Source organism: Bemisia tabaci, chromosome 2, assembly GCF_918797505.1.
Source record: "Bemisia tabaci chromosome 2, PGI_BMITA_v3".
NCBI classification, from domain to species: domain Eukaryota; kingdom Metazoa; phylum Arthropoda; class Insecta; order Hemiptera; family Aleyrodidae; genus Bemisia; species Bemisia tabaci.
Genome location: NC_092794.1, coordinates 66,332,092 through 66,345,770, shown reverse-complemented (window position 1 = coordinate 66,345,770; position 13,679 = coordinate 66,332,092). Strand labels below are relative to the sequence as shown.

The window sequence follows — 13,679 nt, the reverse complement described above, 5'->3', positions numbered from 1 at the left end:
AATCTTGAATAAGGTTTACATTAAGATTTCGCCAATCCTTTATAGAAAGCCAATAGCGTGTTTTTTGGAGGGTGCCCCCTCTTCTCCGTAAATCAATTTTCCTGAATTCCTGTTGCTCAACCCTGATGCACGTGAAAATGTCTTTTGAACATTCCGATGTTGAATACATTTACTGGACAAATTACCTTTTCCTTGTACATAATCAATCTGATACTGAGTACAAAATTTCCCCTGAAGTGCCATTTATTTGAAATGCTCGCCTAATTTTCCTAAAACTCACGGAGAATAAAACTTCGTGGAAACCCGAAGTTTTGGTTGTCGGGACTTCCAAAGTTTTCTGGCTCGTGCATCCTGAAACTTGAAATTCGCCTGCCGAAGTTTGGGTCACAGCTTGGGTTTAGAATTCGGTTAATACTTCAGTCGCAACTTCTTCGAGGTCAACCGAAGTTCACCCAAACTTCGGCAGCTAGACCTCAAGTTTCCGAAGTCACTAACTTCAGCAATCCAAAAGATCTGAATTTTCAAGTTTTTTCCCGCACAAAATCAATCCGTGCTCCTGCAAATCGAGAGAAGCTACGCTCGTGGAATGGAGTTCTTGCCAGCCTGTAAGGACGGCAATTTTACGATCCTCTCTTGCGTAAAAATAGTGGAACAATACAGTTGTACCACTGCCACTGGTTGATTTCAAAATTTACTTTTATAGAAGACATTCGAAGTAAAGGTTGTAGAATGGCCGTCTGAGAGAAATATGGGAAAACACACCACTGGTAGTCACGTTCTCTGCACAGAGATAGCGCTGTCAAATACACGAACACAGCTGTCACATTGCGTTGGTACACTGAAAAAAAATTCTCAGTGTTTTTACCAAGGTCCGTTGGTACCTTTACCATCTCACTTTTTTTACCAATTATTGGTAATTTTACCAAGATAGACTGGTAAGCTTACCTAAAAACCGGTATTATTACTGTTTTTTTCAGGTAAGAATACCACTTTTATTGGTAATCAATTCCCGGTAACTTTGCCATTTTATCTCGGTAATTCCACCACAGTCGATAAAAAATATTGGCGTTTTTACTGGAGTCCAGTAAAATTACCGAGAAAGTTCTACAATTTTACTGAGATTCTTGGTAAAATTACCAATTCCATAAATGGTAATTTTACCAAGAAAAAACTGGGATCAAATAGAACCCTGAATTCTTGGTAATTTTACCCTTTTCTTAGTAAATACTCCGAGATTTTTTTTTCAGTGTATATTTTGAAGTAGCCCGACGGCCGGGGAACGTTGATTCTAACACACCAAGGAAAAGTTTCCTATATTAAAATCGTTTTTAAACCATACGTTTTGTTCCTTTTTTCTTTCATATTTTTTTATAATTCTTTTTAAATAATTTATTGGGTATGGTATTTATAATAATTATGGTGAGTTTATTTTCTTCACAATGTTAGTTCAAATCAATCGTGGGCAGAACCGGAAATTTTTTACTGGAGGGAAAGGTAGGAAACCACCTTATCAGAGAGAGGGGGGGGGGTCTAGGAGGTACTATAAGACACTCCACTGAAAGGAATCTATTGGAATTATTTATCTTCAAATGAGGGCTTAGGAGATTTACCTAGCTCCATAGCGGAGTCCAAAAGGACATTTTTGGGGAAATTTTGAAAAATTGAGTCGTCTATAGAGCTGCTCTCGCCAACAAATTGATCAAATCCCAATTTCAACAATGAAAAATATTGAACGCCCTTTTTCAGCAAAACCCTTGGCGCAGTTCTCGGAAAGTTCAAAGCGGATCTGTGAAAGCCAAGACTCCCCGGCCCCTCCTTAATTCTGCCTAAAACTCAATCTTTGAAAAAACAAATAGAGAATTTTACCCATAACTGGACCGCGTTAAACAGAAAGGAACCAAACCACATCAGCTATTGCCAAATTTAACCGGGCAATTTAATTTTTTACATGAAAACGGTTGTGCGGATTTTCGTGCAAATTTCAGTGAAAATTCTCCATGGTACGAAGCAAATTCCTTAAAATTGTCAAAGAAATCCGAACAAACGTTCTCTCTTAAAAAATTTAACTGCCCAGTTAAACTTGGCAATAGCTGATGTGGCTTGGTTCCCCTCTGTTAAACTCGGTCCAACTAGCAATGCCCAGTAATGCACCGGTGGAATATACACGAATTTTTTGCATTAAAGTGGCAACACTGCGTGATGTCGCGAGGGCGCGGGCGCGGGAGATGGCGAAACCCATAAAATGTCGTCCAAATAGCATTACACAAATGTTTGTATGTTTTCTATCAGAGAGATAACATTTACGCAGTGTCAGAACAAGAATTCCCACACGTTCGCCGCTGTGAAAATTGAATTAAATGCAAGGTTAAACACCTGTGTTCTGATTGATCGGAGCCGAAACAACATCCGATCGGCAGCCAAGTTTTCCGCTCTATCAGATGAAGACGTCTTCAAAAATGAGTTACCTTGTCGCATTTTTAATTCCGGGCTGCAATTTGATTTATTTGCAGTTGGGGGGATCGTTCAGGAGTAATATATATAAAAGTAGTAGCTTACTATACTGAAAAAATAAAAAAACACATTGGATCTAGAATCCAGACTCTTGAAAACATTGACAAGAAAAATGACCCTTGATTCAATCTGATTTAAGCTTAAATCAAAAGGAAATCCGCTCAAATGAAGAGGCTGGGTTCTTGATTTAAGCTTAAATCTGATTGAATCAAGAGTATTTTTTCTTGTCGATGTTTTTAAGAGTCTGGACTCTAGATCCAATGTGTTTTTTTTCCAGCGTACTGAGAGATCATAATACACGGATAAAATTTCCAGTAGAGCGACTTTTGTTGAGTTGGTTGGAAGAATTGGAATTTAAAAATTCTAATCAGTTCCCCAGAGCCGAGAGGTACCTAACTCGCATTATTGCAAAAATCGGGTAAGTGGCACTTTGAAAATCTCAAATAACTATTCCGTGTTCATGAAAAAATTTATAGCCCTATCTTGCGCCGCGTTTTTAGTTTTTAGATACAAAGTTTCAAAAATTGCGATTTACGTTGGGATCAGTGGGGCTGACGCACAGTTTTCCCTTAATATCTTGAAAAGAATAAAAAATGGAGGTAGGTATCTTTTGATCTGGGGGACTGGTATGTATTTATGTCTGAAAGAATAAGTTCCGAGCATTAGTTCCGCAATTTTAATTAATTTTTGAGCACATGGGCAAGTAACATTTCATGCGGCAAATTCATTTCTGGTAAAGGTTATTTAAGAATTTCCATCCATTAAGGATAGAAATGTCGAGCGATACCTCGAACGCCTTCATTACCATTCGACACTCAAGACTGAACTTTGGATATTTGTGCTTCTATTCTGACGACACCTTACAAAAAAACCTAGAGCTATAGATAAAATTCAAAGAAAGCGCAAACTTCTTTCTTTTTTCTCCTTGGTGGAGCAAGATTTTCTCGGCTGGAAATCGCATGGCGAGTGCGACTTAATTGACGCAAATTATTTAAGCGATGAATGGACTCAGATGAGGCAAAAGAAGTACCCTGCAGGTTTTTAAACCTCTGCAAAACGGCAATCTGGGCGTTGTAAAGAGTTATATAGCCCCAAGTCACGAAGATATTACTTTCACCCCAAGTGCCTATCTTTCATCCCTCTTCAAGTACTCGGAAACCCTCATAAACCCATAATTGTGCTCCACTTTTAAAGACAAGGGTAGACTGGTATAAGAGAAAAAGATTGACCGTCGAGATAAAGTTTAATCGGACTATTTTTTGTTTAATTTTTTTTTTTCTTGTTTTCAATGGAAACAACAGCTTATATTCCCGTCAGTCAGGTATTTTCCTTTCATAAATACTACAAAAGTTAGTCAATCCTAATTGGACGCCGGTTTTTCTCGGCATACAAAATCCCCAACCAGCAAATCCTCCTAGCATACGGCTGACGTAAATTTATTTGATGACTTTTTTACAGCTAACCGCGGGAAAAATCCCCCCTTCTCGCTATGGTGACATTTCCAAATGACTCTTTTTACCGATAACTGGAAAACTTTGTACCGCTGAGGTGATTTTACCGGATGATTTTGGAAATCGGCACTTGAAAACTAATAAAAAAAATAATTGGTGAAACTTCATTCGTATGCCTAAAATGTTTCATTTCTGTATGTGAATTTTTAAGCAAAGTTAATAGGCAAACGCCATCCCACGGCGATTATTTTGTATTATATGTATATCTGGAGGAATCGAGTAAACACGTAAATATTGAACGCGCATGTAACGACGTTCATTCGTATTAAACATTGTATTAGTGAACTACTGTCAACAGTTCACAGTTGCGCACTCATTCTGACCAGTCCGCCTTCAATACCGAGGTAAGCAATGTGTGCGGCTCAGGGGCAGTAATAGTTGCTTGCAGTAATGTGGCCACCTTCATCTATTTTCAAATGAAACATCATGATGATGTCATGTATCGGTGAAAGGAGGAGTTCGTTCTGAAGGTGCCCATGAATAACCACATCAGTTATCTATTTTTAGTAAGCTTTTAGTGTTTGAGATTTAATATAGAATATTTACTAGTTTTAAATTGTTAAAGTATAACTTCTTACAAATTTCTAGGAAGATTTTCTGGTTAGCGATGTAGCAGAGACAAATAATGTTTCATTGGAGGGTATGAAATCGACAAATAACGCTTTACTTGACAGCACGGTACCGATGAATAACTACTTCGTTTATTTATTCATGAAAAGTCATACTGAATTGAAACATTTCTTTAGGCTTAACTATCTATCGCTAGGAAATTATAGTGCTTTATAAGCTTGCCCTAGCGCAAAAAGTGGAGAATCGACATCATTCAAGGATAGAAAAGATCCATGGAGCTGACAGCGTTGTTGACCGTGGACACAATGTTCAGTTTAAACCTTTATTACGTGTTTCGATGAAAATTATGGTTTTAAACTTTGACCCAAGGCTTTTAAGGTCATAAAAAATCGATACCAATATACCTATAATTTTTACATAAGCCGCAAATTTCAGTGTTCTCGCAAATTTAAACGTTCGCCTACATGCAAAACTAGGGAGAAAGCCGGGGATGCCCAGCTTCTTTGGCCAACCTCGGAGAATCCAGGCCAATTTTCAGAATGATTTCTAGACACCTGTGTTACCGTTAAGTCACATTTTACCAAATCGGTGAGAAAAGCGAGATGCACTGAAAAAAAATTCCCGGCATTTTTACGAAGGTCCGTTGGTACCTTTACCATCTCACTTTTTCTACCAATTATTGGTAATTTTACCAAGATGGACTGGTAAGCTTACCTAAAAACCGGTATTTTTACTGTTTTTCCAGGGAAGAATACCACTTTTATTGTTAATCAATTCCCGGTAACTTTGCCATTTTATCTCGGTAATTCTACCACAGTCGATAAAAAATATTGGCATTTTTACCAAGGTCCAGTAAAATTACCGAAGAAGTTCGATAATTTTACCGAGATTTCTCAGTGAAATTACCAATTCCATAAATGGTAATTTTACCAAGAAAAAACTGGAATCAAATAGAACCCTGAATTCTTGGTAATTTTACCCTTTTCTTAGTAAATACACCGAGATTTTTTTTTCAGTGTGTCTCAATTTGAAATAAGTCTTCAAGTAGATCCCCTTGACCACCGTAAAGCTTGAGTAATGGTCCCAGTGTCCTTATGTTGAGGCGCTTTTCAATGTCCCCGTTGAACAAGGTCCGTGCCCCCCCCCCTTCTCCCCCCCTTCTCCCCCCCCTTCTCCCCCCCCCCCTTCTCCCCCTCCCCCAGGGAGAAATCCTGGTTCCGTCTATACTCTCTTCTCTTCCCTGGGTGTTCCCTCTTTCTCTCTCACCCTGTTCGATTGGGAGCATGGATGTTATTGTTATTTTATATTGTTTCTTTCTTTTCAATTTACAGGTTTATTTGCTTTCATCCAGGAGAACCATAAAAACAAAAACAAATAGTCAGTAATAAAGTAATATACTCCGTTATACATCGATGGAGGCTTCTGATTGGTCAAAGGTGCGCTCAGAAAAATTGGAAGTGAGTAGCAAAGAAAACGTAGAGAGTGAAGAGCAAGAGTACTTTCTATGGCAGGGATTCGTGCACTGCAAGCAGCTGAACAATAAGTACTTTATTACCTCATTCGGATGGATGTATTCCTCAGGAAGGTGCCCGCTGGGTCCAGGGTCCTCCCCCTCGTGATAAAGGGCTCCCGTATGGAGGTGAGTGTGGTGGTGCCAATGATCCCCGTCCATAATTTTACACCTTCATAAATCGGCCATTCAGTTCAGTCGTGTGGTGACGTCTTCATAACACAATTCCATCACGAGTATACAAGTTGGCGATCATTGAAATCTCGCTTAAAGCGATTGAGAGATAGATTTTCGCAGTTTTTTATGTTTTCCGAGAATTCCCGACACACACTTTCCCGTCGACAAATATCCGTCTGCGATATCCAATTTCACAAAAATTGAGACGAAAACGAGAAATGAAAATGGAAATAGAATAAAAAAATCGAACGCCATCGGTTTCTGTCATTCATTTCTGCAAGAACGATTCGAGTTCTCTTGTGTTATAATCACTATAAATCAAACTTCCGCTCGACTTTCAAGTGTAAAAGCTCAAATAAAATTCTGAAGCACTTAGGAGTTGAAATTTTGAGCACGTTTGAGCGAAGCGTTTCCAATCACTATATCACTTCACATCTTTGAAATTTTCCTTGGAAGCTCCTTCAATTGATAGAAAGTTTGTTTCTGCGCTTATTTTTAGGACGCACTACATCACTCCGATGTGTCGAAAAAGGCAACTTAAAGAAGCCTACTTTGAAAACGGATACAGAATATTCAAATTCTTGTCGTTATTTTAAATTAACACATATTAGTAAATGATCCAAAAAAACTTGCCCTTGGCATTATGAGTAAAATCCCTTCAAATAAGACAAAATTAGTTAAAAATTGCGAATTAAGCACTTAAAAAATTGCACATTGATTTAGGTAATGATGCGCGGTTGTAATCCCGGAAAGAATGAGAAAACACGTTGTGATAACAGCACTCGTGGCATATCAGCAATGAACTAAGAAAAACTGGGCTTTTTTTCGGAGGTAGATCAAACGTGATAAATTTTAGGTGAGATAATTTAGACTATTCATAGTCTACGTTCAATCCCCGTGCGACTCGCGAAGTGACACGAACAACGAAGGAAAGAGAAAACGAGGAAAGGGAACGTGTTTTGAGGGAGAGAGAGTGGATGAAAACCGATGGGAGAGAAAGAAGAAAAATTTGCGGATGTGGGTGGACAATATGCTCGAGTTTGCGGGGGAGAGGAGTTTGTGAGGGAGTAACGGTCAAAAAGGATTAAAAAATTGGAGCAAATATCAAAAGTGTGGGCATATTGCTCTCTTAACGTTGCCAAACATGATGTTCTTTATTAGTCTTATCTATTTACACAGAGGCCATGCAAATTCGTGAGAAATGTGACACCCTGCATGGTGAATTCATAAAATTTGAGGGTGTATCCTGAATAAATTGACACCAAAATTGGGAATCCAGCTTGGTTGAGGTTCGTCCTCCTGCAGAGAGAAAGAAGCGAATTCCAATATGATTATTTAAGCAATAAAAATAAATTTTCCGCTATTATTCTTTTAGTTGCAAAAGGTGAATTTTAAAATTTCTGCAACTTGAAATCATTTGTTCAAAGAACAATTATCGATGGCTATATTTAAACTAAAGCGATTAAACAATTGGGACGTTGCAAATTTCTGCCTGTATGATGATAATATCGGTATAATCTGCTGACAATTTTGACTTAAGAGAAAAGCAATAATGTAAAATATATCCTCAACGGAATTTCAAATTGAATTAAAAAGAAAAGTCATCTTCATCTTTGAGGAGGATCATAAATGTCAAAACCAATCAAGAAGAATTGTGATAACTTGGCAACAACGGTTGGCGCGAGAGTTTAAAATCAATTCGCATGGTCTATTTATAAATTTATTTAATTCAAAAATATCACAATTTTCAACACCGAGCAGCCATAAAGCATCCGAAAATAACGCGACAATGTTTCTGGTTTTAGTTTCTTCTTTTTTTCGGGCTTGTGTGCGAAGATCTCCTGCCAGCGTTGCTCTTGAGGGATGATTTATCTTTAGACACGTTGAAAAATACTTATTATTTTTCACGTTTTCATGTGTAAAAAAAAAAATGAAAAATAAAATTTCTAAAAGAAGGCGCGGAAGCTAGCGTTACCAGTTTCTATTAAGTTTCTCCCGTTAAACAGAAAGATAAAATGTTGATAAAATGGAACAGAAAAATTAAAACAGCCACTGCCTTATTTTTACATTAATGTTGTATTGACAATTATTATCTACTCGCATTTTAGGCACGTCTGTTTGGTGGCAAGTTAAAATCCTGAGCCATTAGTCTATTTTCTACAAAGCAATTCACTTCAAAAATTATTAATACTGAGCTTATTTCCTCAGAGTTTTAAAATTTTGAATTAGCACTTAAATTAGCTTTTCCCTTCGAAAATTGCAGTCATAAATCGTGAAAATGTCTCATTGCAAACAACATATTTGACCGTTCTTGCTATTCCACGTTTGCGCATCAGTTTTGTAGAATTAATGAAAAAAGTTGTAATTACACAAAAGTCATCTCTGTTTCACAAGCTCCATGATTACTATATGTATACATCTTCATTTATCTTAGTTGAAACAAACTATAGAATAAAGCAAGGAACCACGTTGAGTGAAATAGCATTAAATTAAGCGTTTACACACACTGTCATTTAACTTTAAGCACTCTCTGTGTTTGAGCCGAACATAGGAACTCAAGGGAGCACTTTCAGGATGAAAGTATGCACAGCAAAAATTTTAGCGGAAAGCTTTAAAAGGCATCTCAAGTCCATGCTTTTCAGAAAAATCTGCAGAATTCTCTATATTTATCAATTTAAACGATTAAGAATGAATAAAAATGGTGTCCATGAGACATTCGATTTCCGATTCTTTTTTCTACGCTTAATCTGTCCTTCTAAGGGAAAGCAAGTACAAAGCGGATGAAGGATCGGTTTTCAAAAAAAATTGGCTCCACTCTTATAGCCTTAATTGATCGCATGCCATCTGATGGACTTGTCTTGAGTTTATCTTCGTTTTTCAAATATTTATTTTTCAATTTAAGTTCCTAATTCCTGTGATTCGCCTTTCCGAAGACTTATGAATTTAACTGAATTCCGCCGTTGGAAAATTTACTAAAGTAATACAATTTTTTCAAAAAATTTACTGTGCGATTTTTGTCCAAAATTTTTCCGATATTTTGCGCGCAATCAGCGGCAACATAGGTAAAATTTTCAGTTAGAAATGTCCAACAGTCTACCAGTAATAATATAAGTTTGCGAGCAGGACTTTTGCAATGTCGGGATGTAATTACATTTTTTCGTCTGGGCAACAACGATAATACTGCCTTCCATAGCGAAAACGCCGTAAGTCAATTCTCTATTATTTTTTTCTTTCATGTTTTTTCTGACAAAATTTTGTTTCACCAAAAAAAAAAGAGGACCAACTGTCCCTCTAAATCTTGAAGTGATTGTCACATATCATGGAGAAATCTTTTCAAAATGAAGCATCATATAGCGATCAGGTTTTCTCGTCATAGAACAGTAAGTGTGGAAGAGGCTTTGAGGTACGGTGTTTTTTCCGTGGACAGAAAAATAGTTTTCCTCCAAACGTGTGTAGTAAGAATTGAGTATAAAACAACTCCCGGTAAAGTCTATTTTTCTTTTTAAGCACTATGTTCTCTCTTTACACAGGGCAGTATTCACACAGTAAACACCCTTTATACTCAGCTTTTATTGGCCTGAGGGCTCAGAGCCGTCACCTCGGTGGGATTAGCAAAACGTTGATTATAGATTTTGGATTAGACTCCGGATTAGACAATGACTCGGTGTCAAATTACGAACGAGAATGTAGGTTGAATTTTTACATAGCGTTAAATGTATACAGTCCCATTACTGTCACTATATCCTTTCTTCTAGTCTAATGTCAGCACTTTACTTTTTCCATCCTGACAGCCGTGCTGCCGTGGTAAGGGAAAACGTCGTATGAGCATTCGAGAGGTGTCAAATTGCCTCCGATAAAATGTTAATTTTTGAGTAGCGTTATGAACGTTTTTCCTTTAAATTTTCGGACACTGAAGATTGAATTGCGAATGAAATTCTGTGAGAAACTGGGAGGAAAATATCCAAAAGTTTTCCAGAAAATTCGCGTAACTGCGATAACTGTTTTTCAGTTCATTTTCATCGACTTTTGTGCATTTCATGAAATCAAACAATGGACAACTGTACTGGAAGAGAATTAAATTACCACAAGACTTGTTTTTTCATCACTATTGCGTGCAGAACATAGGAAATACTGACATTTTCCAAAATCAACCAATAAGTAAAAAATTAGCGTTTATTGTTTATAATAGAATCAGAAAATTAAACTTCCCGCCTCAAAAAGTATCAACGTCAATTTTTAAACAAAACTTAAATACGCTTTTTCCATCTGCGATAAAAATTTCAGTTTTATACCGAATTTTAAAGCACGTTGGCGAAATCACCAACTCTCTTGTCAAGATCAAGATTGCTCAAATCGCTCAAAAAAAGATGAAATTGCTGATCATACAATTTTGTAGTTGAAAAAAGTGTCCGACATGTTCCCATGTAGATTTTACAATGAAAACATGCTAATTTAACCACGAGCTTTCAATTACTGTAAAATGTACATTTGAAACATGTCGGACATATTTTTTAACAATTTCATTGTTAATCAGCAATCCATTTTTTTTCGGTGCGGCCACTGATAACAAACCTGTTTTGCGACAGATTGATGAAATTACATTCCCTAACAGTTTCCTTTCCGTTCTGACGCAAGGTACTTCTGAAATCATTTAAAAAAACAGTCAATACACCAAATAGTGTTAATTTATCGCAACAAGCACTGAAATTAATTGATGCCCGATTTGTCTCAAGTACATTAGGACGTGCTTCTCTCAAACGGAACTATGTGCATTAAGACATGAGACATATGATAAAGCATGTATTGTGATGCATACTCTCTTCCTATGTCCAGAGACCCATACTTCAAAATAATTTGCCTCCTCTTATGCAGTGCATAGTGGAAATGGCCATAAGTTACGCTAAAGAAAAGATATCTCTTTTTCTTGAAATATTCGGGCAAGTGATGTTCCTAAAGCCCTCCCGTTTGATATCAAATCAGTTTTTCTGGTTTAATTTTGGATTTGTATCTTCCTAAATACATAAGTAAACACTCCACGAACATTATAAGCACTTCACTGGTAAAAAAAAACATATTAGTTCAAGAGTGCAGTTTCTTGTCACCGCATTTAAGAGTCTGGACTCTTGTTTCAAGCGGATTTTGAATTGAATCAATGCAAAATCCGCTTGAAACAAGAGTTCAAGACTCTTAAATCCGGTGACAAGAAACTGAACTCTTAAGTCAATGCACCGCGGCATTGGTCCAAGAGGTTTTTTTTACCAGTGTTAAGAGACCCGAAGAGACCCGAACCTTTAATTATCGCTTAATAATATTACTTAATTTGCATCAATCAATATATTAGTTATAATAATTTATGGTTTGTGTGATTTTCCGAAAATTTCTCCCATTTAAACGCACTAAAGCTTCAACGAAAATCAAATTTCTTGTGTATGAAAGTAAAAAGACGAATTTCAAAAATTCATTTGTCCTGAGAGTCGTTGGGTTCCAAAGTATTTTTCCAGACATGGAAACTAATTTTCTTTACCTTCACAGTAAAAAGTTAAAGCTGGTGAATGAAAATAGGAAGTAAATTTTATACCCTGAAAACCGGATTAAAGTGTATTATTAGAACATAATTTAGGATCAAGGAAAGTTATGATCGATTTATCAGTATGCGCAGACTTTTATCCAGCTTCATTAGAACAGGGATAAAACTAATCCTTAATAACTTAGCATGTAGCTCAAGTTTAAGATGATAAATCATGAACGAAACAGGAAGCGTCGGTATTCATCCTCATGGCAGAGTCAAAACAGGCGTTCCACAATTCCAACACAGGTTTTCATGCTTTAGCAGCGAGAGGGCTAGAATTTGTCAAGACCAGAGTCAGAACCCCATGGAAATTTGTCACTTGTCGCACTTACAAGGTATACATTTGTCGGAACCAATGCCAAGAAAAAAATCCCATATCGGAGGAAAAGAGGAGGCCCTCCAGAAGAGAAAGAGAGGGGGCACTGACTATGAGGAGGAGAGGGAGGGGGGAGGTGCATGAAAAATGAACCGAAAGTCACTCCGGGAGTCACGAGGGGAGGGGTCGCGAAAAATCCCCCCACCCCACCCCCCACTCCTGGAAAAGGAGTCGGGGGCACTTAGAGCGGAGGATGAAACCGACCCGAACAGCTGACGAATTGGAATCCGAACGGGAACGCACGTCGCACTTGAGGAATCGAACAAACGAGGAACGGGGAACCCACTCGGCGAAACGGGCATTTGAGCAAAGTACCGAACTAAAAGCAGGCGAACAATTTGACGATATGCGCTGGAACTGACTACTTGCTCGCTCGCTTAGCGGTTATGACGTAAACGCCCGCGCCCCGCACGATGGAGGGGTAGAAGCGGAGGAGGAGGGGCCAGGGGGCGTGTTGGAGAAGGTGTAACGGAGATACAGCCGGATTAATTGAATCAAGAAGCGTCGCGACGCGGTGCGGCGCGGCGCGGCGGTGAGGTTAGGTTTTCGCGCGCGGCGGGCGGGGGTGCGAGGGAAATGTAGCGGGAAAATTAGATAAATAAAATCGGGGGTTCGACGGGGAGCGCGGCGCGGGGCGCGGGGGGCGGGAGAAACAAACGATTATAAGGTTAACGGCTTATCGGATATCAGAGCGATGTTTTCCGTTCATCCCCTACGAGCTTCTAGCTTGTCCACCGATTTCCGCTCCTTCCGACGACCGGGCGAGGGGGCCGAAGGGGTGGGATGCCCCCGCGGCGTCGCGCCGCGCCTGGCAAAGGTGCGCTGCGCCCGCGCCACCGCGCACCCCCACCCCGCTCCCCCATAGACGAGTGCTCGAGTCACTTCACTAGCTTTGGGGGTTTTCACTGCCATCGATATAGAGGGATGATAAAGTAAAGAATTTGTCTCACACAATTATAATTGTGAATGAAATAACTTAACTCTCTCAATTATTTCATTTTTAATGCGTAGGACGCATCTCTGCCAAACGGAACTATGTGCATTAAGACATGAGCCCTAAGACCCATAAGAATATATGCATAAAAATGCTCACGTCATAATGCACATAGTTCCGTTTCGCAGAAATACGTCCAATATAATTTGGAGACTACAGTATTACGCATAATCGTAAAGCTATATCGACGGTGAAATTACCAGAAAACTTATCTCGTATGCTGGGTTTGAAAATCTTCGCTCTCATTTTATTTTTTTTTTTTGAGGGAGAACAAATCACCATCATCCCTGAAAGTTTTCACAGCATTTTCTTCGCACTGAGAAGAAAAATCACGGAAATTTGCAAAAATTGTCGTTGAGCAGTTTCCAATTTAAAACATAGGTAAAGTATGACAGGAGGTCTGCAACGTCGTAAACCGAGATACGGTGTCTGGTAGTTTAATCACCGTCGATATATTATTA

The 13,679-nt window shown here is 38.5% G+C and overlaps 1 protein-coding gene across 1 annotated transcript in view; it reads right to left on the bottom strand.

Moving 5' to 3' along the window:
* The window catches only part of LOC109039804 (homeobox protein araucan), a 162,029-nt gene extending 149,221 nt beyond the window's left edge, over positions 1-12,808 (bottom strand). Inside the window, exons 1-2 of the mRNA XM_019055477.2 lie at positions 12,429-12,808; positions 6,148-6,935 (exon numbers count right to left, since the gene is read on the bottom strand). Of these exons, the coding sequence (XP_018911022.2) occupies positions 6,148-6,264 (117 nt within the window). The 5' untranslated portion in view covers positions 6,265-6,935; positions 12,429-12,808. The remainder of the gene's footprint in view (positions 1-6,147; positions 6,936-12,428) is intronic.
* Between the last annotated feature and the right edge of the window lie 871 nt (positions 12,809-13,679).